Source organism: Coloeus monedula, assembly GCF_965178545.1.
Source record: "Coloeus monedula genome assembly, chromosome: 7".
Taxonomy (NCBI): Eukaryota; Metazoa; Chordata; class Aves; order Passeriformes; family Corvidae; genus Coloeus; species Coloeus monedula.
Window position 1 is genome coordinate 31,247,070 of NC_138787.1, and position 23,911 is coordinate 31,270,980.

The following is a 23,911-nucleotide window of genomic DNA, read 5'->3' on the forward strand; positions in this document are numbered from 1 at the left end:
CGCTTCCTCAGGAGGGAATGGAGCAGGTAAAATCTGCCAAGTTCATCTCTGGGGAAGCCTCTGACATTATATAATGAAAACCCCAGCCGTCCCATCTCTTTTCACTGAACAGGAACAAACCTCCCTGTGCATTTCTGTCATTCCTTATCTGTCGTTTTAGAGACATTCAGCAAGTCCATCCTGCAGCCCCTACAGAACATCCCCACACTATATATATACATATATACACACACACACCCCTTCACTGTTGGGTTTATTCCCTCATGATCCCATGGTGCCTACACAGACCCTGTGGGACTGGCAAACTGGACAAAAAGGTTGCTCCTCTTTATTTCTCATTCTCCAAATGCCATTTTGGACACTCAGGAACAGTGCCATTGTTCCCTGGTTTACATATCACATCAGCCCTTGAGATTTCCCATTTTTGCACCAGATTCATGTCCCTTGATTCAGGCACTACATTCTTTATTATTCTTATGTAGCTTTTTTTCTTTTCCTACTCTTTTCAAACCCAGGTTAAAGGCCACTTTGGGGGATTACAGAGTTGATATTACAGGCTTCTTTGCTTTGCTTTTTTCTGCTTTGTGTAGGAAATGGGGTTTTTTTTAGTGTTGACCAGAGATGAATTTGCATACATTTTTCATCCAAAAATTAATCTTTTTCTTTCAACAACAATTAAAATAAATCTCAAAATCCCCTTTGAAGACCCCATGAATTAATATTTGGCGTCTGGTTTCTATTCTGTTGTCTTCAATGTTTATTCAACTTTTTCCTCAGATTGTTTGAACTGATACCTCAATCTGTCCTTTCCCACCCCTCCACCACTGTAGCTGGATGGAGTTTCCCAAGCTTTTCCACAAAAGGCTTTCCTAAAACAAAAGTTTTTTACAAGTATGTGAACTGTGATTTGTCCTCTGAATAGGACTGATTTAAGATTTGTTTTCTAAACCCGAGGTCCAGCTTAGATGTAAAAGCACGATTGCACATTGTAAGACACAGTCTGTTTTTCATTAAGCTATGGTTTTCTTATGTTTATTCAAGATGTACATTAAGATACATACCTTGTATCAATTACACTTGCATTTGCAGCATGTGCATACTGAAATTTTTCTGATCCATATCAGTGATATAATGGAAATATTTATGTGGAACTCATGCAGGATATCATACTTTGTACTAAATATTTTTATTATGGAAACAATATTATCAATAAAGTACAGTAATATATTGTTGGTCTAACATTCTATAATTTCAAAAACTATTTTCACCTTTGAATTTTCTTCATACTACTAAAAGATGTGGAGAAGAGTTAAAACATTACATATATAGGATGAGGGTAGTGATAGAAGTGCCCAAATCAAGATGACTGGCACCCTGGGTAGCCTTCACGTACATTACAGCCTGGAGAGTTTAGAGGAGAGTGAGATGTCTTGAAAAAACCAGTGTGCAATGGAGAGATCTTCCATAAGCACCAAAGTCTCCAGCAAAGTGCTCTTCCTGAGCCATGTCTCCCTTCCTCAGCCTGCAAAGAGGGATAACAGTATTTTCTCACAGCACAGTGCTGCTCTCAGGAGAACTTGTACTACTTTGGTCAAAATAAGCTGTAGTGCTTCCCCCCTCACTAGGCAAAACCATTAATGCAGCCAGGGTCTCCCTGTACCCCCTCTTGTCAGGATGTGAGTCCAGTTTCCTGCAGGTCAATCTGGCCAGGACACTCTCCTGCTCTTCAGTATCTTCACTAGGCAGCATGTCTCATATTCTTCAACTTTAAGAAGGCAAACTCTACTCGACTTCCTACCTACAAGTCCCTTCGGTCTCTGAAGCCACCCTGACTCCAGCTGCAGTCTCTAGAAAACAGGGAATTTCATATTTTCTATTCTGTAAGTCTATTTGTTTTAATCCTACTGTTACACTGGATAAACTCCTTTTTGATGGAAAAAAGCTAAGCAAGGTATATTACCTTATAAACTGGCTTCTTGGTGGTTTTTGTAATGTTGTGTGTTCTTATTGGATCTTTCAACAGCCTGTGTTGCTCTAGCAAATAAAACACCTTGAAAAAAATGTATGCCATATTAATGGGAAATATTTCAGTTCTTTTCCCCTTTTTCACAACATTATTTATCAGTATTTTCATTTAGAGTTCCTAAATGAACATCCTTCAACTTCTTAGAAGTAGTTAGATTTAAAAGATAATAAAACCACCAACAACAACCATTGTGCTACTGAGAACTAGAATGAAAACACCTAAAGCAGTGGCTCTGCTTTGCATCTATCCTGCAACACCCACAGCCTTTCAGTAACCTCAGGAAGAGAGAGTAAACCAGCCAATATTCCTGCTGACTGCATATCCTGTGCAGGATCTGGCTGTGCCAGTGCTCAAAAGCAGGGAGGTTCAGGACAAAGTAGATTCATGGAGTGACATCCTGGAGCTGTGGACCCACCATCCACATCATACATATTTTAGCTGATAATTTTTAGGGTGCCTTTAGCCCACTCCCAGGGACTGGCCACCCTTCACACCTTCCAGTTTAGCTGCTATTGAAAAAGAACACCGTGTATGCCTGCCTTAAGACTGCCTTGTAACACAAGCCAAAGTGGGAAGGCCAGGAGTTTCTCTTCAAAAGCACATTCCTGATCCATGGTTCAGGCTCCTGGATCCTATCATAGTTTCACTACCAGTAATAATAATACAAAGATCATGAGTTAGGCTGTCAAACTGCTCCTACTTCCTTCTACAGAGTAATTCCTTCAGAACTGAAGGTATTTGCTTTCCAGAGGCATCCGGCAGCCAAAGTGATGCCAGGTTGTGCTGTTGGTCTTCAAAGGCTGATCCTCACTGAAGACCCTAGCATCTGATCTGTCTGTATGTGATGTCCTTGGTGTGATGGATGCAGCAGAAAACAGTGCTTGCTTAGGATCCCTAAGAAAATACAGAAGAGGAATTAATGTCAAGGAACTGTCAGTAAAATGCATGAGTAGCTGCTTCAGCACGGCAGACTGCAGGAGGAAAAGTAGGTGAGTTCAGACTGGTCATAGACATATTTCTATCATCTAAATATCTGAGTGAAATAATCACTAAAGAGTAGGAAAATCCGCATTTTGTTAATTTTCCAGAGAAAGAGTGGAAAAGAGATATGGGTGACTTTTGGGGTGGGGAAAATAATTCAATTTCACTCAGTCTGAAATTGGTAGCAGTGGTTTCCATCCATTTCAGCAACAGCATATCTCAGTCCACAAACAAAAACAAGAAAACCAAGATTAATCCACTTTTTTGAAAGAATCTATACAAACACATCAACAGTATGAATGTAAATGTTTTGAAAGTGGCTTCAAAAGCGGCTCAAAGTGAACCATGAGAAAACTTCAAAGGAAGAAAGCCAGATGATTTGGGACAGAATTGAAGAGAAAAAGACAACAAGCCAACTCAACAACATTGTAAATGGTAGAGATGGATAGACCTTTAATCTTGATGCAGCTTTGGTCAAGGAACCTGTTACACACAGTCTGTGAGAAGTTAGAACTCAGGCTAGTGTATCTGGACTATGCAAAGACTCCAGTAAAAGTCAAGCATCACTTAGAAAATGCAACTATCCTGTGTGGCTACTGAAACAAGCATTAGCTGAAAGGCTGGAGAACAGGGCTGAGGAGAAGAGGTTGTGGCAAAGCAGACAAGGCCACCTGTGCCCAAAGAAGGTATGGCTGTGTCCCTCAGGATGCAGTGCTGGATTTGATTGCACTGCTCATGCCATCGGATCATCAAAGGTTACCACTCCACCACTGGGACAAGCTGTAGCTAGAGAATGGAAAATGCCAAAGGCCACCATGGTATTTTTCCTGAGTTTGTAGCAGGGATCACAAGCCATAGCATCACATCCAAGATCTCAAACATCAACCCAGTGAAACTGAGACAGTGCAAGGTAATGAGAACTTTCCCCAGAGAGTGATGGGCACCCTCAGTGCCACCAGGTGATGTTTGAATTTAGTCGACACTCCCAGGACTGGAGCCAGTGTCCTTGTGAATGCAGGGTGGAGGCAGTGGCTGGATTGGATCCACACTGCAGGGTGCACATCTTTCTCAGGCAGCTGTTGCTGATGGCACAGTGAAACCAAGGTCATGCTTATAAGATTCAGAAGAGATGACATTCCTGGGGTTTAATTAACTGCCAGGAAAACTTGGGGTTAGTTCAATATAAGCACACAACATAAAAACAAATCCATACTCATAGATTTGTGCTCACTAGTAGAAGCTGAGTCCTGATCCTACCAGGTAGATATTTTCCTTAGACCTATCATTTAATACGTCAAAGTATGAAACAAATTCTCCTAACAACAAAAACCCTCATGGATCTCATCTGAAGCCCAACATCACTACTGATATAAACAGATTAAAAAAGAGCAATGCAGATGCAACAGATATTAGTCCAGTCATGTATTGTGTGGGCAATCAAGAGGGCCAAGGGGATATATCCTGATTGAACAAGTAAACCTAACACCTTTTGTTGTAGGCAGTCATTTTAAACCCGGTGCCCCTGCTAGCATCTCTGGAGCCTAGAAAGCACAAAGGAGGTCCAGTGAAGCTCAGGAGCACTGGCCCTCGCATTAGCACTGTCTGGGGCATGGTTGCATGGTTCCCTTCTCTCTCTCCTTTCACATTCCCTGTCCCAAGAAGGTGATCTTCACCTCAGGGAATAATAGCAGGTTTGACTCACCTGGGCCTGGCACATGTTCATCATGAAGTTATTCTGTGCAGGGGTATTTAGTGCCTATCTTGGGAGCTTCAAATCTATTGCTTGATTGCTGAGCCTTGCCTCCCACAGTGGAAACCCAGGCTGCTTGAAAATTTCGTTTAAACATATGCTATATTGTTTCAGGTGTCCAAAGTTTTATTTTACTTCTCTAGTAAATATCTTCCAGCTCCTAAACGAGAACTTTGGGAAAACTGCTCCCACAATGCAACTTAAAAATCACCCTGCAGAGACCCTACGTTCCTCAGCTTAAATCCAGCCTTCAGTGTGTCTTGAGTTATGAGGCTGTCCAGACCACTAATAGAGGAGCAGGGGAATTTACACCGAAAGGAATAAACAAGCCAACAATAAAAATAACCATTTATCTCTTCTTCCTCCCCAGTGTCTTACTCAAAAGGTCACTGTGTTCTTTCATGGAAGCAAAGCTCGGTAATATGAGTTTAGGCACTTTAGGCTAAACCCCAGAGTTCTTACTCACTTTTCTCCAAGTAACTTTGGTGGATTTTTAGTTTGAATTTTTTCCTTAGATAAGGTCTAAGAAATAACCAGGTTCTCCAGAACAGAGCTGGTAGTCAGAGAAAAGCCTGTCTCACTGGGACACATGCTAAGGGGCTCCCCAGTTGACCTCGGGTGACTCATGGCGTAGTGTTAAGAAACAAGATCCCAGCCTCACTTCTGTTCTTCAGATGAGGTTTGCTTACAATAGCTTCAGCTCAGTGGACTACAAATGCAGGTTGCAGGAGGATACATCTAACTCTGTGCAATCTTACGCAGGGGCTGAACAGACAGGCAGGTTCCCCCTGCACAGAAAGCAGCCGGCAGTGCCCAGTGGCCAGTTTAGGAAAGCAAACCCCTGCCCATGTCATCATGGCAGCTTGTTTTGCCAAGCAGAAGGTCTAACACCATCTAAAATTATGTACAACCGTTTAGGAAGAGCAGGACATGCATTGGTCCCCAAAAGTTTCCTCTTGCACAGCTTCCTGTAGACATCCAACTGCCTTGTAGAGATGCCATTGCATGGGACAGCTACTGCCTTTGCTCTCTTTTCAGTGAGATCTGGCCCCAAATGTATCCATAAGATTATTCTGCAGACAGGACAAAGCATTTTATAGGGCTCAGTCTGGCTCAGAAGTTGTTTGGGGTTGCCTGGAATTTTGGAAAATGCAGATCCTGCAGCTCAGGGTCCCTGGCTACAGTGACACTGTGCAGGCTTCCTGCTGCCTTCCCAGGTTCTGCTGCTAAAAAAAATAATACTCCATGCTTCCCTTGCACTTCCAAATCATACAGCATGTTTTGTCAATGTCCACCATTGTTTAAAGCCCCTCTGGGCTCCTGCTGGGGACATTATTTCTCTCCAAGTTTCATAGGCAGCAGGGGTTCCTTCCTGGTTTTAAAGAGGGCTCCCATGGATCATGAATAATCTGTGATGTTGCTAACACAAGCCTTATCCAGTTGTCTTGTAACACACAGAAGAGTTCACATCTGAAAATCCAACTGGCAGTCTGAGAAATCCATGGGCATTTTGAAATTCTCTGAATCTGAGAGAGTTGGCAGATCACCCCAAGAAATCACCATGCACAAAGCAGTTCCAGTATGAGCAGTTCCACTATGTTTATTGGAAAATAACATCTTTCTGAAAGTTTGCTGGACATTTGGTCATTCTTAGTCCTCAAAGGCCATATTTGGTCTGGGACATGCAGGCATTTCCCCATGGAAGACATGCTGAGCTGATTTGCATCTGGGCACCCTGAAGCAAGTCAGAGCAGACCAAGCAACCCTCTGCAGAGTCATGTGTGTGTCACCATGGCATAAGAGACACACTTTATGTTTATCAGCTGTGTCTGTACCACATCTCACATCTCGCCTTTTTCCTTTTTAAAAGAAGAAGGGAAAAGAGATACCATAATTTAACACCCTAACAGAATAATTTATATAAATAGTTTCCAAAACAAGTGGGGACACATTGTCAGCAAGATGGATACAAAGAAAGGGCCTTCAATTCCGATGGAGCAAAACATTCACTGTAATGAATACACACACAAGCATACATTGGTACACCACATATCCACCTCAAACTGATTAATGAACCAAAAAATTCATTGTAAAATGGGGTAAACGAAAAGCTGGAGATTCACTGAATTAGTGTACAGTGTATGCATTAAAAATTAGTCAATATATTTATCAGTAACTATAAAATATTATCTTATTTTTTGGCTGCAAAAAGCCTTAATAACAACATCTCTTTCTCTGCCGCACTCAAATACATCGATCTGAATGATTGGGGTAGATCATAGGGCAAGAGTTGGAGGATTTTACTCCTCCTTTTGCCACTGATTGATTGTGTTAACCACCAAGGCAAGTCAGAATTCTGCTACATTTCACAGTTTCCCTTTTGTAAGTGGGATAATATTTCTTACAAGTTTTTGCAGAGCAGTTCGAGATCTTGGGGAGAAAGCAGATATTTAAATGCTCTATGTTATTATTTTAGGCCCTGATTCAGGAAAACATATATGTTCAAATCCTGCTGCTTTAATGGGTCGCAAGCACCTATTTTAGGCTAAGCTCACACTGATGTGGTCTTTCTGAAAAAGCTGCCCTAAAACTTCTAATTATCCCAATTAAAAATATAGCTCATTGAAGCTTATTTAAAAGATAATTCCTAAAAGAGAGGGGGGAAGCAGTGAATTAATGGCAGCTCAGCATATTGAGGCATTACCTTTCGTGCTTTATTCAGATGAAAGACTCATGCAGGAGTACCCATGCCTTTTTGATTAGATGCATGCAGCAGGCTTTAGGTCCCCTTCAAAGATCCTCGGGCCGTATGGAGCCAGGAGCAGCTCCGCACTGACATCGGGGAAAAAAAAAAATCAAACTCTTTTTCTCAGAGCCTGACTTCTTCCCCCAGCTCCCCCCTCTCATATTTGTATATATTTCGAGAGGAGAGTCAGGCTTAGTTTGTTCATAAACTGCAGTTCCTGGGCGGACCCCACGCACAGCTGGGCTTTAGCGGCTGGATCCGCCTTCCCGGCAAGCCTGAGCCGGGAGCCTCGCAAAGAGGGGCTCCGGGCTTGACAGCAGAAACGCAGGAGACTGGCTCCACCGAGGGAGGATGACTTGGTCAACGCCGTGAAGCCGGGCTTCTGGTTGCCAGTGGGATCCAGAAATGGGGTACTGGAGGAGACCGGGTCTGCTTTCCTTACTGCTGCTCTCCTTGTGTGAGTAGAAAAACATTTCTGGTTAGGCAATGTTAAGCAACATACTCAGAGAGGTGGTTTATTTTTCCTTCCTCCAGCAAAACAGCTAATCTTTGATTTCTCCCCTGACAGCAATTAGCCAGAGGATTGGAAATAGCAGAGGGTTTAGTAGAATACTCTGCTACGACTGCATGAGCTGCGTATTTCTTATGGCGAAGGGCGAGCGATTGCTTGGTGGAAAGTGCTGCGTGCTCACTTGGAGCAGCTCACAGATGTCAGTGTTTACAGTGCAAAAATATATATAGGTCAGCATTACTTGTTGGAAATTTTTATTTTATTGAGGGAGATTAAAAGCAACTGAAGTGCACCGCTGAACGATCTGGCTTCGACAGTGTCCAGATGTGGTGAAGTTTGCAGCTCAGAACTTTTATCAGCCCTGGTTTATGCGCAGAATTAATCGAACTATTAAAGAAGTAAAGAAGTGGGGAGAGGGGGAGGAGAAGTGTCTTTGCAACAACATCTGGTTATTCAGCAAACCTTTCCAGCACTTACGTAAAGATTTCTTTGTAATAAGTGCCTTGTTTCAGTTTTGATAGCACTTCTTCAATACTGTAGATAAAACCCTCCAGCAGCACTTGAAAATGTGCCCATCCATGGTTTAACTTTTTCTTGTTTATATCTTGATGATTGTTTCATAACAGGGAATGGATTTGTATATAAGTGAGTGTTATATACTCATCTCCTAAGTATGTGTGTGTGTCTTTCTGTATATGCAGAGCCTATGTATGTGTATACATGCATATATCCCTACAAAGCACGTATTTATATATTTGCGTGGACACTGCTTTTTAAAGTGAACTCTTACAAACACAGACCTCTTGCCCTTGCTGTAGAAATTTCAGTGCAACTAAAATCACTCTTTGCTCAAAGTGATGAAGGAGGATTATAACTCCAGTATTTTTGCATCCAAATGAAACAACTGGGGGCAAGGATCTGTATCTGCATTCACTTTACATGGGTCCCCCTATCTACAAGACCAGGGAATAAAAGAATGATCGGTCAGTAATTTGTGTGTAGGCAAACAAAACCATGGGTGCAACTGTTGGAACAGAGATGAACCAGATGGGGAGATTTAAGACATAGAATATGACTGATTTTTCAAAAAGTTAGGGAAATCTACAGTATTCATTTTTTTAGATAATACCCTAAAGTGTGGTTTGAAATGTAGGATGCTATACTGATAACATCCTGCTAACTTAATCACATTTGGAGCAGGAATTACTACAAGTTATTATTTAAAGCACAGTCTTGGGTTGTTTTCAGTAAAGAAAGAAGACCACTAATTATCCTTCAGAAATACCTAATTTTGGAGTTATTTAACTTACGGTTTCCTTTTTCTGAAAGGCAAGGTTTTAATCTGAAAGAAGCCAAACCAAAACATATCATGATTACTAAGTTCATCTGAAAGGTTATGTGAGTGATATGATGACAAAATTTGCCTCAGCACAGGGTAAAAAAAATAAGCCAGGGCTTGCTCTCCGTGATTCAGCTCATCAGTGATAGATGTTTCCTGGGACTACATCCACTTCCTTTGCATTTAGTGTTAAGATCGACCTTACAGTCATTCTGAGAAAGTAAAAGTACCCAAGGAGCCCACTTTCCACTGACATTAAAAGAGAAAGGAAGAGCTAGTCCCCCAAATTCCCCAAATTGACAGAATATGCACATTCAGCTGTTCTTCAAGCAATAAATTGTACCACTCATCCAGCCTCTCTTTAAAGATTGACAGCACTGGCTTGGTGACAGCAGCAAAATTGCTCCTCTTAGCACAGAGATTTAAGACTTGCCACAGAGAACATGGCCCAGCCTGTGGCTCTGTTACTCCAGAATAACTCCAGCTGAATGTTTGTAGGGACCTTGCTGCTGTCCCTAGGAGTTTACCCCAGGGCAGCAGAGACCCCAGCCTGTGCTCCATGCTGCCTGTGTCTTTAATCCCCAACATGACTGAATGGCCATCACACAGCACATCCAACCATTTCAGTTCATATGCAGTGGAAAAATGGGCTCTGACAGACCACTGAAATTCAGCTACTGGATTTTCCTAATTCTCCATGGCCAGCCCTACCAAGGCTTCAAAATATCTTCCCTTAAACTTCTCCTCGGTGGCAGTGCCTGCTGGAGGGCAGCATTTTTACATGGCTTTCTCAGCAGAAGATGCAGACAGGAGCTGTAGTTTCACCACTGCTAACACAAATTCTCAGGTGAGCAGAGAATCCTTCCAGGACAGAGAGCTGGGGCAGCCCTGGATTTTAACTGGACTGGGACAAGAAAATACAAGGATCATTCAGAATTGGAAAACTGTCTTACAGGATGGGGACCTGAAGGCTTTCAGTGCCTTTAGTTTGACCAGGAGAGAGCTGAGAAGTGAGCTGGCCATCTACAGCTGGGTCCTGGGAAGATGTTTTCTGGCAGAGGGCTTCCTCTTCTATGGAACAGAGATAAAACAAGATGTACACACTGGAAGCCAAAATGGGGCACTTTTGTGTTAGAGCACCACACAGTAAAGTTGTTCCAGCAGGTAATTACTCAGGCTTGGGATGTGGTGAATATTTGTTGCTCAAAGCCTTCAAGACTGCAAGACTACCTGCTTGGACCTCTATAACCTAAACAGAAACAGACTTGATATCAGGATTACTGTATTGTGCACATGGAAACACTTTGGCCTTAAAATTAAAAATTAGGAGTTTTCCTGCCATTTTCTATGAATATTGGGAAATTATCCCTTGTGCTCCATCTGTCAGGAACAGGGCTTACATCCGGACAAACAGGCATGGGGCTGAGCACTGTCTCATCTCACAGAGAGGACAGCAAACACCACAACCCTCTGACCTGTGAGTGTCACTGGTGTGACAACAGCTCTCAGGGCTGTGAACAGCCCCAGGAGCCAAGCAGAGTCTTTGTGCATCCAGCCTCCAAAAGAGGACATGAAGCTCCAGATCTGCCAAGGCACATAGCACTTACCAAGGGAGAGCAAGATACACCCCTTGGGCTCTGATGAGGCTCCAAAGAAAGAGAAAGAAGATTTTTGAAATGAGGTGAGGTTGCAGGTCTGCTACCCTAAGTCCAGACCTCCCACTTCCTGGGGTTTGAGTGTGCTTCCCCAAAACTTGGTCTTCTGTTAAAAATGCTGGTCTGCTAAAATATCCTGATATTTTTACCAAGTCTCCTGGGCTCCTTTTGCCATGGTTGATGGCTCTACAGAGAGTGCTTTTGAGGGGTTGTCTCCTGGTAGGCAGTGGCTTTCTGAAGTCACATTCTCTTTCCTGCTTGCAAAAACGGTTCCCCCAGCGAGCCTCTTCAGCTAAATATATAGAGCATATAGAATTCATAAATCAGGACAGGGAGCTCCAGGGCTGTCAGAAAAGCATCTCTGGCTTTTGATCTGCTCAAGAAATCTCTGACCTATCCCAGGCTCCTCAGGCAGATTGTTCAAGAAGTTGGCCTCTCATTTCTGAGGTCACCGGAGCTAAAACCAGGGGCTGTAGTGCCACCAAAATGCTTGCCCACTCCTCAGGCAGGGGAGATATTGGGATTGCACCCCAATACCAGTGGACACACAATTCAGGAAAACAGGTCAAGCCTGAGCTGGCGAGAGGACGAGAGAAGGAAAAAGACAAAGGAAGAGTTATGCTCCATTTTACAGGCATTTGCAGAAAAGAGCTTTTCTGGTCCAAGGATGAGCCAGAGCAGCCAACAAACCTCTCCTCTCAGGCTATGCAGCATGTGGAGTTGGGCACTGCCCACCCCAGGACACAGGTCTGTGGGGCTGGTTATAGCAATCCATCTCAAGTAGCACCATGTTTTGCTCTAGTATTGATTTAAGACACCAAAACACCAAGGAAGAAATTACCACCCTCAAAAAACTCCAACAGGCTACAAGAGCCCCACATCAGCTCAGTGTAGGTAGCTGCATTGGCAGAAGGCACAGCATCCCACTGCATGAGGGAGAAACTTGTGCATCCTACCATGAGGCTCAATAAGAACAAAGCTGCAACAATTTCTCCAGTTAGGAAATAAAAAGGGAAAACACGAGAAAAACCCTGACAATGCAGAGCTGGAGCCCTCTGCAATGTTGCAAGTGCCATGAGACTCAGCAAGAAAAGTGATGGCTTATTTTCCATTCACCTTTACCCATCTCCAAATCTAATGCTATGGTTTCAGTCCTTGGTGTAAATTAGATAACCTGAAGGTTAAGAAGAGTGGCAGTGTACAGATATGTCAGAAGAATGAAAACTGGTATTTCCTCTCCCCTTGCACCTCCAGCTTTGCTCAAACTTGAGACAGTGTAGTCATCAGTAAAGCTTCACTCTATATTTTAATAGAGGGCTTTGTTGAAAGAGGTACTTTTTTTAGATATTCCATACAACTTGAAATTAAGACACATAATTTTCTAACAAAAAAACCCAAACAACAAACACAAAACTGATGTTTACTGGTATTTTACTGGTTTTATCACTATTTAATGATGGTCAGAAAGACATTTTTGTGTACTAGTAGTAAATAAGTTCAGCCAGCTGCAATCATGATACTTGTTACTCCCATTAGAGACAGAGTTCTGGGCAGATGTATCCCACGTATTCACTGAATATGCAGAAAGCAAACACTGGCATTAAAAACAGGTGACTAGGGGCTTTTATTCTGAGAAAGAATTCCGCTCTACTGCCTGTACTCCACAGCTTTATATTGCTCCACGATTTGCTCTGTTGAGTTTATTTCCTCAGGACATTGTTTTCCTCTCCCCTTAGTGATAACTCTTTGCAATAACATTTGCTTTCAGCCAGGCTCCACGGTGTTGCAACTTGCCATAAACTAATGAACTCTCCCATAGATTGTCGTGTTTTCAAGGAAGCGCAACATCTGATCCTTTTATTAAAAAAAAACAGTCCCACCAAGGAGACAAAATCAGCAGCTCCCACACACTCTGCTCTTTTCACATCCCCAGTTTAGTGCTGTGTGCCAAGTGAAAGCCTCACACTGGAAGGGGCCTCTGTGCAGAAGGGAGATAACACCACTGATGGCTGCCTGCCCTATCAAACCTTCATTATGTCTGTGCTGGATCCCAACTGTGGGATAACATTTCCTTAGGGATCTTCAGGGGGAAGTGAAGGAGTGGCTGAAAGCTGTCTTGGCCCTGCTTGCATGCACATCCCTGAATTCAGAGTCAACTGTTGTGATCCTGCCTCTGGAAAGGATCTGTAGCATCCATTGGGGTCATATTTCTTCTTCTTCAGTTGCTTCATCTTTTTGTTACAGCCCATGTAGGGTTGAAACTCTGCTGCCAGCTTCTGGTAACTGTCAAAATTTTAGGAGAAGTAGGAGAGCCTGCTTATCATGCAATCCCCTCTGCAGCCCGTGCTCCTACCAATTAAGTGGCTCCAGAACTTAACCTTTCATGGAGCTGTTCCACTGCAGTGTTTTCCTTCCCATTGATAAGCCAGGGACAAACGACAGCTGATTTATACTACAGCAAATGTGTTGTGGCATGTGGGTCATTAATGTGTCCAGCTGTGACTGCAGTCTGCCAGGCTGTGCTGGACAGAGGGCTATGGCCCATGTGGACTCTAGCAGCCCAAGGACATGCCTACACCCAACTGCTACCCTGGACTGCACAGGGTCATTTGGATTCAAGATTAATTTGTTTTTAAAGGACATTTTCACTATTTGTGCTGAGTGATTTGAGGCAATCAGCCTGAGCATGCTGTAGATGGGGGGCTGATGTGCAGTTCCAGCTGTAGTGGGGGGCTGAGGTGTGGTTCCACCAGTGGCAGCTGCAGAGTATCACTTTGCAGGGTCTTGTGCTCCATTTCCACCCATGCCACTCTCAAAGTGGGCCACAACTCCCAAAGTAGTTGAAGCAGCATCATATTGGACACATACTGCCTGCAGGAAGATCTCTCAGCTTCCCACACTGTGGGTGGAGATGTTCCCTTTAGCTCCAAGTCAGTTACTCTCCACTGGACCTAAAACTCCAGTCTTTCTGGATAAGTAGGTGTCCAAACAAAGCTGTTCCTAGCAGCTTCTACCACAGTTCCAGACTCAGTTCTGATGAGGCCTGAAGGTTTCTGAAGGAAATTCCAGACTGCCTTCACTCAGCCTGCAAAGAGCTGTTGTCCTGCCCCTGCAGCACATGATGGCAAGTCCTCTGGCCATGCCTTGGAGCTGGAGAGTTCAGCCCTGCAGGGCCATCACACACCCTCTAATGCATGCCCTGCAGGCAAAGCAGCACAGATGTGTTTGTGCCAGCAGTGGGAACCAGCACAGCCATGGCAGCCAGCAAACAGGGCTGGTTTATCACCCTGCTCTGGGGTCCAGGCAGGGCAGAGCGCTGAAGCAATCACCTGAGGTGACACCCACTGATGTCTGATACTGCCCCAATATCCAAATCTCTCCTAACCTCTTCAGTTCCTCCAACACCCCTGTGACAATATTCCCTCCGGGAAAAACCCACTTACATCTTTGTACCTGGAAGGCCCAGAGACATCTGCTGAAGTTCCTGGCCACTCAGAAGGGCCTTTTCCTTAGATCAACAGTGCAAAAACTTGGGATTTTGATACTGATCCCTACTCACTTCAGGCATCCCAAACCAGAGTGCTTAGCTGTATCTTACATAGCCATAGTTCACCAAGTACCCCACCAGAAAGATGCTGTTGCCAATGGGGATTCATACCGTGCCCAGCAGTGAAAATCCAGAGAAAAATTTTTTTGTTTTTCCTGCAAAATCAGTAACTCAGGCCCCTTCCTGGCAACAGTTTTTGTGAGTGCTGTGCTTACAAGTGCTTCTGGTGCATTTACAATGAACACTGGTACAGATATTTCTTTTAAAAGATCCTTTGCTGTTTCCAGGTGGAGCATTTAATAAACTGTCATCCATGCAGAATGAACATCTGTGTCCTCCTCAAGTGTTTGACTGAGCAAGTTGCCAGTCAATGCAGCTGGAACACGATGAGAAACATCTGTTTGATGTTGCTTGATAAAACTTCCTTCCTTGGACATTCTAAACACCCGCATCCAGCATGGAAGAAACTGAATTAGCCACTGTCTTGCTGTGTAAAGCATTTTTTCCATGCTAGGTCTATCCCAAAATTAGCCCCAACCAACCCATGATAGCAAAGAAGACCCTTCTTCTTACAATGGGGAGTGACACACAGAGCCATAAGCTCCAGCAATTGAATGAATCATCCTTCTTCAAATAGACCCAGGGTACAAGCATCCACAGAAATAAGACAAAAGGATCCCCTGGGATCTCAATTCCTGCCATGTCTTTAATATGTCAAGAGGCACTCAGTGAAAGAAAATGCAGACATTCCCACCAGAGGCAGAAGCCATTAGCTTGGGAGTGAGACCTCAGCAAACATTTACTGTGGTTTTGTATATGTGCCCTGTGCTCACCTGTTTGTAGAACAGCATCATGACATCTGAGCCTTCCTTTCACCCTTGCCAGGGCTATCAGCTTGGCAATAGGCTGTGGCTTGGGAGGCAGCTCTTGGGCAGAAGTGCTGCTTAGCATTTCCAGACCATGGCATGTCTCAGGAGGTGTCCAGAGGCGGGATGCTGAGTTGAAAAGACAAGCAGCTACTGCAAAATGATGAGATCTTGGAGCAGGAGATGGTGAATTGAGAACATTCCCCGCTTTGCCATTTCTTCCATGCTGGAAGAGCAGCTTTGCTCCCTGAACCCCATCTCTTCCAGCTGCTGAGTCTCCCTGGAGCTGTGCTGCAGCTCTGCCCTGCTGCCCTGGGGCTGGGACTTGTGGGAACCTTCTCCAGCAAGGGGGATCTCTTGAGAGGCACTGCAAAGACACACAAGCTCCCATTACTTCCACTTGCAGAGAAAATGCACTTCAGGCTCTGTCAACAGGACTCTTGGTTCTGTTCCTGAAAAAAATTCCTTTCCAAAACCCTGCTCCCGTGCCCTCCTCTCATAGCTCTCTTCTGCTTTAAAAAATGGAAAATATTCAATTTGAATTCAACCCTATTGGGCAGTGCTTTTTGGTAGGTTACAACACAAGCTCCTTAACAGATATTTTTTAAGAGATGAAGAAGGGCATGAAAGAGAAGAACACACCATCTATTTATGCACTAAACATGGGACACTTCAGGAGAAGGGGCAAAGTTCTCAGCATCTGTAACCCAAGCTAGCCTCAAGTTCCCTCTAACAGCACAACTTACTTACTGTTAGATCTGGCCTAAACGAGGGCAAAATCTAATTCTACATAATAATTTTAGCAGAGAAGCACTGGCATTGTTGAAATCACATGGATGGAGAATTCACAGAACATCTCTGCCCCAGCTGCTTGTCAAACAGTCCTCAAGCCCTTTTTCTCCTTGGGAATCAAAGTAATACAAATGCAAAAAAATACACACTGGTCAATCATGAGAAGTCCAGCCAGAGACAAAGAGCAGCAGCTCCAGTCTAGTGTCTCTTTGTGGGCTCATCAAAGACCTTCTAGCAGATGGAAAACTGAATGTGTGCCAGGAATTTCAAACACTCCTCAGGAAGTTCATCTAAATCATCAGTAACCCATTTGCACTTAAAACAGAGCAAACCCTGTTGCCCAAATGTGACCCAGATAATGTTTCTGACGTGTTTACCTACTTGGATGGTATCCTTAAATTTCCATTCCGTCTATTCACGGACATCCAGGATTCATGCAGAGCCTGAAAAATATACAGAAAATTGAATTCCAGAGCATAATATGATGAATAGTAAAAAAACCCTGACTGCTGCACAGTAGTTTTACTTGAATGGCACTAGTTTAGACAGATCAATGTCTGCTACCGACTTGCAGCTCACGTGCTTTTGCTGCTTGGTTCATTGCTGCTGCTGCCTTTCCTGTGTAAAAGGGGGAGACTCATGGCTGCTGCATCTGAGAATGAGCTGCAGAAGCTGCAGTTAATTGGGATACAGGAGAGACTGTTGATGCCTCTGCAGAAACAAGAGCAACAAAAATTATAGCAACAGCATTGTGGAGTCGGTTGAATCTTGCCTTCTGCCATTCAGCTCCCAGTCCTAAAAGTACTCTAAAATCCTCAGCAATTTCTGCAGCAACTTGCAATAAGATGAGCTCAAACCACCCGTGCGTGGCCAGGCAGTGACTCCTGCTCCCAGGCAGTGTGGGAGATGGGAGAAGGGATTTGTTTTTAAGACAAGAATTTAGTCGAAACCAGATCACTGCAAAGTGCTCTTCAAAGGGCTGAAATCTCAGAAAACATGGCATGCAAATCCCCAGTCATCAGAAGGCAACTTCCACTGGGGATGTGCCAGCTTAGCCCTCTGCAAACCCCACTGGCAACCCACGGGCCTCAGAACGTGATGTGCCGATAACGCATTGCCTCACCCTGCAAGGCCCCAGATAAGCACAGGTGCTGGCAGAGCTGCTAAAATCACTTATGAACTGCTAAAACTCAGCATTTCCCCACCTCCTTAGACCTTGAATAAGTTGCTTTGCTTTCCATCTCACCAAGAGGAGTGGCACGTTCTCCTCGCGTGCTGTCTGGGCTGGTGGGAGTTGCTGTGGCGGTGGGGCTGTGATGCTGATGCAGGTCACCACACTGTATCCATGGTTTTCTCTTGGGCTGACCCCTGGCTGTGGGGTTTTTTTCCCTCCCAGACACTTCAGGCTGTGCTGCTGGCTTAGCTTGCTCTCTCAGGGCTTTTCCAATACAACACAGAGTAGAAAGGACAGCAAAATATAGGAACACGAAAGAAATGGGGACATAGGTGCAATAAAAGGGACTTGTTGCCAGACAAGGTTGCACCTTCAGACACAGGATGGCTGCAGAAGTTGATTTGTGTCATAGCTCCTCACATCTGACATTCATAGCCCCCTACTTATCCAGTGGCTGACAAATGCCTAAAGGGATAAGTACTGGTTTTACCAGGCAAACTCACACCTGCTTTTGTCTGCCAGGGAAGCTTTTGCCTGGCCTGGTAATGGCTCTGGAGGTACTGGCTGTAATTACACAGCGACCCACAACATCCAGCACTGTATGGAGTGAAAAAACCTCACTGTTAAGCTGCTGTCCTGGGCAATGTGAGGGATTCCTGTGCTAACCCTCTGTTCTAATTCTCAGCCCTCCCTCAAGCCATCTTTTTAAAGAAGGATACAGAGCATCCCTGCTCATCTCACAAAGGAATAAACCAGAAGAGGGGACAACCCCCTAACTTGTGAGTTTTCTCCTTGTTTTAGGACAGCTTTCCTCATCTAGCAAGTCAGGACAAGGCTAGGAGCAGTGGTGACACCCACATAGAGCTGTGAACTTGCCCACCAGCATTGCCTTCAGGGCTGTCCCATCCTGCCCCTTCACCACCATCATCTGTCCCTGGAACACGGCTTGGTGCCACCCTTTTGTTCATATTGCAGCCCAGCAATTGACAAATGATGTTACATGATCCATGAGCCCAGCCGGGTCTAACACAGCATTTCAGCTTAATTGCACTTAGCTTCTTACCCGGGTGAAGCTGGTGCTTGGCTGCCTCAGGGACTTAGTGAAAAATAATGCAAATAACATGCAACTAGGTAACCCCCAACCACCAACTTCACTGATATTTCAATGGAGTGTGTCAGTGAAATGGATCCAGAAATACACACAACATTTTCAGGCATTGCTGAAAGTTTCAGAGACACTGAGAAAAACAAATGAAATAGTGCAAGGCCACTGCTGTTTTATCCACTCCACATTCCCCCATCCTCAGCTCAATGTCTCTGAATGCAAACTGGTATTACTGGGAAGGATGTTGTCCATGACACCAGAAAGAAAGTGTTCCTGAAAGAGCTTGAGTTCAGAGTCTAATGGGGGTGTATTTTTTTGCCTCACCTGATACCTACAGTTCTTCCAAAGCTCAGCAAGGGCAGAACATCTTCCTTGTCATGTTGGGCTGGGTCCTGCTGGGCTTCAGGACCTCAGGATTGCAGGGCTGGCTTGCCTGATTTTTCAAACTTCAATGCCAAACTTTCTTTGGCGAGTAATTTTCACATTTGAAGGAATTCCCCAGCTAAAAGACAAAAAGTAGGCAAGTGTTACACATTTCAAGGAACAGCAGAAATCAACAAACTTGCTTAAAAATATTTGAGTAAAATAAACTTCATCTTAATAATTTTTCCTCATAACACACTGTCATGTCTTATGTGCAATTTTTCCATAACTCCTTTCTAAGGGGTTCCATGAGAGCTTGAATGCAAATTAACCACGAGGAGATGGGAGAGATCCTCCAGGAATTGCTCTGCATGTGGAAATGAATTTCAGCTCAGCCACTTCAGAGCAATTTTTTTGTTTACTTTCCACTGACATGAAATCAGCCACGATTGCATCGCATGCGGGATTGGTTAGCCAGTTACATAATGCTTAATAAATCCAAGAGAAATAATATAAAACACATCACCCAGCCTGGGAAGAGGAACAGTATCTCAGTCAGTGTCACCAACCCACCCGGGCCAGGCATCAGTGAAGCATCTGATCCAATACTGGGGAGATGAAGGGTTGTGCTGTTGCATGATAAATGTGATTAGGAAAAATGCTTGTGGCATGTGTGGAGGCCTTGAAGACAGACAGATTGCGTGTGATGGTAAGGGTCTATCAAGAAGCAGAGCTCACACCCTCGAGGGGAGGGCAGCTCACCCCGTCCCTCGGGGCAGAGCAGGCACGTGTTCGCACGCCCGGCTCCAGCTGGAGCTGCTGCTGTGTAAGGTATTACCTCACCCTAATAATGTTCCTCGGAGTACTTCGTAAAATCATAACGGCCCTGTAAACAGAAAGAGCAAGATTAGGTGATTAATTATTTACCACAGATTATTTCTGCAGTGGCGTGTGGAGGAGAGGGAACGTTTTGCTGGTGGCCCCAAGGGGGTGAGAAGGAAGGGAGGTGACCCAGAACGGGGCTGCCAGGCTAAACACAAAACGGTGGTGCTGATTTAAACCCACAAAGGGGGGGGGGGGAGGTGTAGGAAGACTGAAGATACCTCTGGCCCTGCAGTGCCAGAACCCTGGCTCTCCCAGGAAAGCTGCCTGGCCCATGGGTGTATTGCTCCAGGCACACACCACTGCTCTGCCTGCAGCAGCTCTTGGCCTCCTTTCCCACATTTCCCTGCCTGCTCTGCTCCCCCGCTTTGCTCCTAGTCCCAGAGACCTGCTGATGCCTTCACCCACGCTGTGGCTAGCTTCCAACAGAGGAAAAGCTAGGGATGAAGGGGTTAATTACTACAGGCACAGCACAAGCCAAGCCTGTAAGTGACTCCCTATTGCTATTTCGAAAAGAGGCTGCCTAGAAAGGGAAAGGAAAAAAAAAAAAAGAGAGGTTTACTTTACAATCATCATTATTTCATCTGCAGAGTTTATACAATGGAAAACAAAAGCCAGGGTACGCGAAGTCAAATAATTTCTGTTTCATTAATGGTATGGAAATAGTTTTGTTTTTATAGGGGAAAAACAAATGTGAACTTGATGTGTGTGTGTGTGTGTGTGTGTGTGTGTGTGTGTGAGAGAGAGAGAGAGAGAGAGAGAGCATACAACTCCCTTCATTGCAAAGGGCAGAGCAGTGAAATCCAGAAATAAAAAATGACTCAGAGGCCGTAGGATCTATGAGTCAGTTTAGCTGTTGTTGTTTTTAAACACAAGTGAGAGCACAATATGGCAAATAATTGCCCCTGCAACCCCCCTGCCACAGGCGTCCCTGCTGGCCCAGCCGTCCCGTGGCACAGGCTGCTCCCTGCCAGCCCCTGTGCTGGACACCAGCACCCAGACCCCCAGGGGCCCAAAGGGATGGAGTGGGGTGGTCCCAGCAGAAGCAGCTTTGGGGGTCAGAAAGGGAAATCTGTGAAGGAAACTTGAGATCCTGTCAGAGTGGATGGGGGAGACAAGTGGCTGTGAGGGCAGACAGAGGAGCCCAGGCCCAGGTGCACTCCCCTGTCCTCACCCAGACATCAACTGACCAAAATCAAAGAGAAATTGCTCTGGCCAAATTCTCCCTGTCCAATGCCAGGCATCTCCTCACTGGCCCCTGGCATGCCAGCTTGCCTGGACTCTGCTGGCTTTGTTGGGGCACAATCCTGGGGTACCTCAGTATGAAACATCCCCACACCCCAAAAGCAGAGTCTTTGCACTGATGCACAGAAAACTTGTGAAGGCACCCGAGAAATACTGGAGATTACCAAAGCAGAAGGACAGACAGTAATCTGCAGAGCTTGCCCCTCCTGTGGGTGAAGTTAGATCATGATGTAATTTAAGCATCTGAAAGAGACCGGAGAAGCCTGCTGGTATGATCCATACCCAATTTATTTTGTTATGGGACTAAGCAGTATTTGCTAAACACTGAATTTAAAGGGATATTTTCACAAAGGAAAAAGTAGTAGAATAAATCAGTTACCAGCCTGTTTGAAGAAGGTCCAAGCAAACCAGAAATGTATACTGCATGTCTTCCTGGCACTGGAAGCACTGGTGTCTAACACAATCAAAATCAGTCCTTTTTTATGCACTAGGAAACATTTCTGGCTCATTCCTTGCTCCATACTGTACTCTGCCAAATGCACTATTTATTATGCAGGACTATGTGGGACCACATACCTGAGGGTGGAGCCTGGGTCCCCTGATCCGAATGCAGCGTGGGCACTGATGGATTTCCTGGGGGAGCCAGTGGCTTGTGCCTTGCAGAGGCAAAAACTGGGATAATAAGTTTTTTCAGCTTCATTTGGTCTGCTCTACCTCTCCTATGAAGATAAAGATACAGTGTAAAACACATGGATGGAGGAGAGCAGCCTGACACTAAAAACCTCTTTGGTTCAGCAGCTGAAAGCATCACCAGACCCCATCACTGGAGAACAGGAGTCTGCTGGAGGAAACTGAGCTGCATCCAAAATAGAAGTACAACACTTTGAGGTCTGGTTCTGGGGAGATCCTGTAGCACAGCAGGATGCTGCAACGACACCAGGCATTTTTGGCAGGGCAGACCTACCTCCAGCTGACTGCAAGAAATCCAGGATCCCTGTTACACAGGTAGTGCTGAACAACTGCCGTGGGAACTTCTGACCCTGCACAGAACCTCCTGGAAATCAGGGCATAGGAATTACCCTGATGCCCATCTGTGGCACTGGTTGTTGCATCATGGAGAAGGCAGCTCGGGAGTAACCTGGTGATGGGGAGCACCTGGTGCTCTCACATGGGTCAGCGAGAGAGCAGAACCCATCAACTCCGCTGTTGGATTAATCTTAAAAACAAAGTACTGCATATAAAAGGGAAGGAATTTGTTTGTTCTCATAATAATTTTATGAGAGGCTCTGTTATTGCGTAGTTGTGTCATTAACCATGGATAAAAGCCCAAAGCAAAACCTAATCCTAAACTTGGCGGCAGGCGCAGGACTCACCGCGGAGCCCAGGCTCACCCAGGTGGGAAAGCAGGTCCCAGTGCAGGTTGTGTTTCCATCAGGGCACATATCTGGAGGTTTCCAGGAATAAAAGGGCTGCAGGGTTGAGTTAGAGCTGCTCCCCAGTCCTGTGTTTAAGTGCTGTTTAGGGAAAGCATATTTAGGGAAAGTTGCTGATTAGGGAAAGCAAAAAGCATCTCAACTAATCTCCCTGGCCTTAGTGTCTGCCAGTGCAAAGCCTGGGGACTACAGGTTGATTGACCTGCATGGAAAAGATGATGCAGGAAGCTCCCAGAGCCAATACAGTAACAGCAAGCTGGGCAGCCCTCTGTGACAGCTGAAATAGCCTCAGCCCCATCCCAGGGTGCTTGGAGATACACGGAAAGGAGGGGATAGACCTCACTGTAGAGCATTTGTGACCTAAAAATTATCAATTTTTCTTTGTCCTTGAGAAATACAAGCAATGTAAGGACAGTTATCACTGCAAGACAAAGCATGATCTAAAGGTCCTATAATGGAGGTCCTATGCAGCAGAGGCCTTGGTCCACTTCCACCTTGGGAAGGGCAGAGCTGGGAACAGGGATAAGAGCCCCAGCATCTCACTCCAAACATGTTCCCTTAAGCCCATCTGGTGTTTAGCTGTCCCAAAGCAGCATGTCAGGGAGAATACTTGAGAACTCTGCCCCTCAGTGAAAATGCATTGCCTGCCATCGCTTGGGCTACGAGGCGCTTTCTCCTTGCCTGTCACAAATGTGCTGTGCCTGCACCCCCAGGCACCCCCAGCTTGCTCCTTAGTGGTTCCCCCTCCTTGGGGAAAGCTGGAGCCAGAGTTAGGTGCTGGATGACCCACCTGCTCTCCGGGGCTGCAGTAATAGAGAGGGGCTCACAAAATCCCCCTCCGTGTTCCTCCAGCCGCAGTCCCTGCTGGCAGAAAGCTCATCTGCTGGGGGGGGCTGCTTCTGCGGCTGCAGCGATGGGACTGGGGTGAAATTCTCTCGCAGACCTGTTTTCAATGACTCCAGTATGGGGAAGAGGGTGAGTTACTGACTACAGCAGTGGTGTTTCCATGGGTCTTGCAGGTGGCCAAGCTGAGGTTGTGGACGCCCTGTGGGCAATGAGAGGCTGGGGGGCTGCTCCGACACGCGTTAAAAAATATCCCGGTGTCCTTGGGTGGTGGTATCACCCCTGCTGCTATCGCAGGAGAGACACAGGCACTTCTGGCATCATTTTCCCTTTATTCCCTGACTTGAAAATCATCTCATATTCTCTCAGTAACCTCTCTGGGGTCCCAGTTATAGATACCAGAAGATTTGATCCCACTCTCATGCACAGGAGAACAAGCCTTCCTATTGATGGGAAGCCAAGCTTGCTGTGAGCCCACCTATCGGTGACTTCAAACCATCCCTCCAACTGTCGTTCCACAATAACTTTGACTAACTGTACTATTTATTGGCTCACATCACATCCTTATGGCTTCAATTTATTTTTGGAAAACTCAACCCACATTTAATTAGTTTACAGTTTGTTCCAAGTTTTGCTTATCCAGCTTTTTTTTT

General features: G+C 45.2%; 1 protein-coding gene across 1 annotated transcript in view; it reads left to right on the forward strand.

Annotated features, from left to right (window-relative positions):
- Positions 1-7,852: 7,852 nt before the first annotated feature.
- LOC309574845 (TGF-beta receptor type-2-like) overlaps positions 7,853-23,911 on the forward strand; it is a 30,696-nt gene continuing 14,637 nt past the window's right edge. Inside the window, exon 1 of the mRNA XM_082284776.1 lies at positions 7,853-7,960. Coding sequence (XP_082140902.1) covers positions 7,909-7,960 — 52 coding nt within the window. The 5' untranslated portion in view covers positions 7,853-7,908. The remainder of the gene's footprint in view (positions 7,961-23,911) is intronic.